Genomic DNA, 6,563 nt, shown 5'->3' on the forward strand with positions numbered 1-6,563 from the left:
GGGTCAGAGGGAGAAGCAGACTCCCTGCCGAGCAGGGAGCCCGATGCAGGACTCGATCCAGGGACTCCAGGATCATGACCTGAGCCGAAGGCAGTCGCTTAACCAACTGAGCCACCCAGGCACCCGGCATTCACGTTTTTAACCTCTACTTTGACTTTACATTTTGGGAAGCATTGTTGGTACTTGAAATCTTTTAAGCATCTTAGTTTATGTCTAAACTACTCTCTAATCTTTTATAGACTCTCAGCAAAGTCAAGTTGGAGATGTTGGAGATTTTAAAGAGCAAAATTGCCATTCTCCTATAATAGGAAGAAATTCCAAGATATATCCTTATACTAATTGTCATATAACCTAACTTTTCTCTCATATAATGAATTGTTTTCTCTGCGAACCTTCTAGGCAGGTGGCAGATTAGAAAATACTCCATCTCAGTTAATGTGTCAAATTGATTTCATTAGATTTTATTATTGTCTTTTAGACATCAACTAGTCAGGCAGTCTTCCGTCTCCAGTCTGGCATCTGCCATCTTTTCCGAGAAACTTTAATTCACAAGGGTTTTATGGAGATCCAAACTCCTAAAATTATCTCAGGTATGCTTTAAGACATTTCTCTTAGTTTTTAAAAATAAATTCGCTTTCTCCCAAGTTGCTTAGTTTTGTTTTTTTTTAAATTGAGAATCCCAACTGTCCCTTAAGGTTTATCCATGAGACTTTTTATTTTGAAGACTATGCCATATATATATATGTATATATATATATATATATATATATATCAGCAGTCACATATCACTGACATCAATAATATAGCATCTTCTTGTTTCAAGAGTCATTATGTATAGTGATTATAAAATGAGGCAGTAACAGATGAAGCAAGATTGATATTATGTAAGTTGCACCAGAAACTACTTTCATTATGTAAGTTTCTTTCTAAATTGGTATTGCAATTTTGTTTTGTATAAACTGCATTGTAATATTACTAAATACTGCAAGTGGGAAAATCTCATTAATTCTCATTCTCATATGAGAATCTTATTTTAATCATTTTACCCTTTTTAGAGTTGCTTAAATAACACTAAAAATGTTACAAGTGGCATTTATTTATAAATCAAGAATTGAACATTGCTTTCTTGATACTTAGAAAAATCAGTAAGAATATCTTTTCCTTTTTGAAAAAAATATTTACAACTCCAAAGTAGTTTTAATAGATTTGAAATTGATGCAGAAAGGAAGTGTATATATCTGATAAAGTGAAGATATAGCCAAAGAAGTAAATCTCTCCTAAATTATAAATGGTTTAGAATCAGGTATAAGTCATATATAGTTTCTCTGAAATTTTTTATTTTTTTAAGTGAAATACTTAAAAGCATAAACTGTTTTTATTAGAAATTTGCATTGATAAGCTTGCAGTTGGTTATAATAACATAAATGTTTACATTTCAGCTGCCAGTGAAGGAGGAGCCAATGTATTTACTGTGTCATATTTTAAAAATAATGCATACCTGGCCCAGTCCCCACAGCTGTACAAGCAAATGTGTATTTGTGCTGATTTTGAGAAGGTTTTCTGTATTGGACCAGGTAAGGTTTTGGTGGTTATAGTTTTCTCAAAATTTATTAATTGTACCATAGTTAAGGTTTTAGGAACACATTTTGCATACAGACATTTTGGAAGCTTAAATCCTTTTATATGTTGGCTATATAAACACTAGACTTTTAGGTAAAAATGATAATGTGCCTGGGTAGACATTTCCTAAAAAAAAAAATTGTATGCTCAATAGTTCTTTAAGTAGCTGAACATCATTTATGTGAATAGATTCATAAGCATTTTATACTCCTACAGAAGATTGCTGAAGAAAATGTTTGCCTTGGGAATATCTTATTTTAAAAATGAATGCCTTGAAAATATATACCCTCTGAAATACACCTTGAGTATATTATTTATTATTATTTCAGTGTAATTAGAACAGAATTAGCTCCTGTTTGGACTCGCCTTTCAACTCTCCATGAACACGAAAGAACAAGTAGTTGCAGTCTTCCAAATAATGTATTTTGTTGTCCTTGATAGCCCCTTACTACTCTTGTAAGTTTACAAATGTACCTCTGGGTACTTTGCTACCAATTTATTTCAAAGCTGTTCTGTTTTACTATTACTATTTGTACTGTTCTTACTATTGAGAATATGCTAAAGTCCATTAGAAATTAAAAGTTAAGCATGGACGCATAATCATGTGGTAGATTCTTTAATGAAGCCAATTATAAGCAAAAACCAGCTTTGCTTCATTCTGTAAAACTTACAAGTTATTTTATATATGTAAGTTTTTTGATAGCTAAATAAAAATTAAATGCCTGCTGTTAGAGAAACTGGCAAGAGCATTAATTGTGTTAATTCTCTGAATTTACTAATTTGTTGAATGCCTGCTACATATATAGCATTGTGCTAGGTAACATGTACATAAAAGAAAAATCAACCAGCACTTCTCAGATGTTCATGTGTGCATGAATTACTTGAGGATCTTGTTAAAATGCAGATTCCAACCAGTAGGTCTGGAGGGAGGCTTGAGATTCTGCAGTTCTCACAAGCTCCCAGGTACTGCTGATGCTGCTAATTAGTAAACCATGTTTTGAGTGACAAGGGAATAAACATTGTTCCTTCTCCCAAGACAGAAAAAGACATGCATACATATAGCAGTTGCAGGGAATAATCAACTGGTTTTCACAGCAAGATTGGTGTTAATTATGGGGTATAGATAGTGTAAAAAGAGGGAGAAGATGGAATTTGCTATAGTTACCATAAAGGAAAATGCAAACTGAAGTGGGCTTTAAGAACAGAGTAGGAGATACAGACTTCAGAAATGGCATTCTAGTCAGCAGAAGCAGAATGAGTAAAGAGCATGGGAGAAAATAAAAATAAGGCTACTTAGCGTTAAGAATAAATGGAAAATATAGGGTAAGATTAAATATGAAAGCATAAAGGTTTTAGATTTTTTGTCATTTTATATTCTATTACAGTGCTATTTGGGAACCATGATGATCAGTAGTTAATTACTGAGCAAGGATGTGTTGTAGGAATTTTAGTCTTAAAGTGATGTGAAAGATGGAGCAGAGCTAGAGTCAGGAAGACTGGAAAAGGAAGAAAGTGCAGTTAGGACAGTAAGAGCTGGACAGAGGTAATAGCTGGAATATATATAAAGTTACTTCACTGGTACAGATTTCATTTAGCTGGAGTCAAGTTTTAATAAAATTGAGAAGAACTCACTATTTTTAATCATTGAGAAGGCACTTCAGGACCTTGCATTCCCTTAGGATTCTCCGAAGCCTCATTTATTAATTTACATTTGTTAGAGCTTTTACTACATGACTGTAGGAGTTGGTAATGAACTTGCTGTCCAAGAGAATGCTGAAGTATATGGCTTATCCAAAGTCTTTCCAGAACCCCATAATGATAAATGAAAATAATACCATTTGAGTACTAGTAAATAAAATTTTGTATTTAAATCACAATTTTTGCAAAACTTTAAAGCACCATTTACTATTTATTTCTTTTAATAATGTTACAGTATTCAGAGCTGAAGACTCAAATACCCACAGACATCTAACTGAATTTGTTGGTTTGGACATTGAAATGGCTTTTAATTACCATTACCATGAAGTTTTGGAAGAAATTGCTGACACCTTAGTACAAATATTCAAAGGACTCCAAAAAAGGTAAAAACAAATATTGTATATCCCTTAGATGGACTTAATGTCTAACCAGTATGGGTTCTCCAAAATAAAGTAATTCTTGAACTGAAACATGTAAACTAAGTTTATACTGAATATACATATATATATGGTGGGGAGAGGACTTGCCACATAGATGATCAATAGTTAATTAGTGAAAAAATGAACAGTCAGAATAGTACTTCTGGATCCAAGTCCGTTGGATCAGCTAGTTAACCTTATTTTGGTGGGGAAGTTTACCAGATTGTGAACCAGTCTAACTATATATTTTTTTTTCCTTTATATTAAATATCCTGAATGTCTGAAAGAAACAGCGCCTATGTTACTTTCATAGCAGTTTATTATTAAACTGGTAGTGGTAATAATGTGGTGATAAGAATCTTACAGAAAATTGTTAGACATGTTCAGGATGTGCAGAGAATTGAATTATGTAAAATGTTCACATTAGGTACACCCTCTAAACTGGCAAATAGTTTCTTCCTTAAAGGTCATTGAAAGTTGTTTACTTGTGATGATGTTTAACACAGAGAAAATAGGAAAAGAAAATGGAAAACAAGTTAAGTAGGAACAAGAGAGTCTTTTTTTACTTTCTCCATACTTGAGACAGTACTAAATATTAAGTAGGCTATTGTAGACTTATCTAGCACTTTGATAATTGACAAAGGGCTGTATTTGAAATTTTTATTTAAAGATCACTGATTTAACTGTTAATTGTTGATGTATTTGGATATGCTTCATTAATACTTAAAAAGAGTTCAAAAATACTATGAATCTTATTTACTCCATTGCAAGTCTAATGAGTAATTTCAAGGATGCAGAAATTAATCATTGATCTTACAAAAATCTTGTAGCATAAGTACCGATATTTTCCAGGCATTCTCTGCATTGCACTGGTATGTTGATGACTAGCTCATTGTAGATGGCCTTTTTTTTTTTAAACCTTTGTACCCTGAAATTTTCAATGCCATTTATTTTAAGCAACTTTTGTTCAGGTAGTCTATGGAACAACTGATGTTTCCTTATAAAATAAAATACCCTTTGAAACTACAGTGAAGGAACAGAGCTTTTCTCTTTTTTTTTTTCCCCCCATTTATAATTCAAGAAGGTTTCTGAAGCCCATTTATTTTGGGTATTGATATCTTCTCTAATATTGGGATATGAAATTTCCACTTCAGTTTTTGTAATAATAGATCGAGCATTAATCGGGCCCTTGGGATTAATCAAATCTCTGTTTACAAATTAGAGATTCAGACACCATCATCACTGGACTTTTTCAAGTAGATTTAAGGTGGCAACCTAGAAATAAAAGCCTTATTTTTATATTCCGTAAGGCATTTAGGAATTCTAAGTTTCTCTGTCAGTTGTAAGTTGCGTTACCTGGCTAGTGTCATATACCTCTCATGTTTATCCTTAGTACTTATCTCTCATAGAAGAATAATAGGCAAATGTATTTTAAAATATTGATAGACATGATTGGGTTAATATCCAAAGCAAAGAAAGAATTTAGAAATCAATTATTGGGATCTTCTTAACCCTTCTTACATCAAGATTTGAATAAATCAATGGCTAAGCTTTATTGCTCCCGTGAAAGTCTTTAAGACTAATCAGGAAATGATAATGTTTTAATTTCTAGTGTTTTCATGGAATATAAACATGCTTTTTCAATTCTATCAATTATGTAAAATTTCAAGACAAATACAAAATAGAGACTAGCCTAATGAACCCCCATGTACTCATCACCCAATTTCAGCCATTGTTAACCCATGGCCAGTTTTGTTTACCCATTTCTCCCATCCCCTGTTATTTTGAAGCAAATCCCAGCTATCATTTCATCCATAAGTGGCAGAAATATACTTTTTAAATCTTACTAAAATATGATCTTCCACAATTCAATACAGTAAACATTTGTGCCCCCTGTTTAAAGGCTAGACACTGTACTATAGTGGTTATTAAAATGGGAAATTGCACTCACAGACTTACTGTATAATGGGAATGGGGGAAGATAAGACAAATATTCATTAATTTAGTCTACCTTGAGGATAACAAGTGTTGTTAAAGGATTAAAAAGTCAGTTCTTTCTAATGCCTCATAAAATGGGTATTTTACGTTACTAATAGTGTTAGCTGATACGAGGTATAAAGTTTTTAATCCTTTAATGCCACTGTGGTGACAAAACAAGAGGAGACTAAGAAAGGTGTTAAATATTTTGAATATTTAAATTTCATCTTTAATGTAAATAATTTCTTGGTAACACTTTTTCTTGGTGCATACACTGATTCAAAGAATGATTTTATGTGACATAGTTAGGTACTCAGTACCTACCAGATATTTTTTCTTAGCTGTTTCTACTACTATAGTTGCACTACTGGGTATTTACCCCAAAGATACAAATGTAGGGATCCAAAGGGGTACGTGCACCCTGATGTTTATAGCAGCAATGTCCACAATAGCCAAACTATGGAAAGAACCAAGATGTCCATCGACAGATGAATGGATAAGCACACACACACACACACATACACATCTTGCCATTTGCAGCGATGTGGATGGAACTGGAGGGTATTATGCTGAGCGAAGTAAGTCAATCAGAGAAAGACATGTATCATACGATCTCACTGATATGAGGAATTCTTAATCTCAGGAAACAAACTGAGGGTTGCTGGAGTGGTGGGAGGTGGGAAGGATGGAGTGGCTGGGTGATAGACATTGGGGAGGGTATGTGCTATGGTGAGCGCTGTGAATTGTGTAAGACTGTTGAATCACAGTCCTGCACCTCTGAAACAAATAATACATTATATGTTAAAAAAAGAAGAAGATAGCAGGAAGGGAAAAATGAAGGGGGGGGGG

General features: G+C 33.3%; 1 protein-coding gene across 1 annotated transcript in view; it reads left to right on the top strand.

Moving 5' to 3' along the window:
* DARS1 (aspartyl-tRNA synthetase 1) overlaps window positions 1-6,563 on the top strand; it is a 57,555-nt gene that overhangs the window by 42,717 nt on the left and 8,275 nt on the right. Inside the window, exons 8-10 of the mRNA XM_035008130.1 lie at window positions 479-590; window positions 1,440-1,574; window positions 3,554-3,701. Of these exons, the coding sequence (XP_034864021.1) occupies window positions 479-590; window positions 1,440-1,574; window positions 3,554-3,701 (395 nt within the window). The remainder of the gene's footprint in view (window positions 1-478; window positions 591-1,439; window positions 1,575-3,553; window positions 3,702-6,563) is intronic.

The sequence above is a fragment of the Mirounga leonina genome, unplaced genomic scaffold (genome assembly GCF_011800145.1).
Source record: "Mirounga leonina isolate KUSES-001 unplaced genomic scaffold, KU_Mleo_1.0 Mir_151, whole genome shotgun sequence".
In the NCBI taxonomy this organism is placed as follows: domain Eukaryota; kingdom Metazoa; phylum Chordata; class Mammalia; order Carnivora; family Phocidae; genus Mirounga; species Mirounga leonina.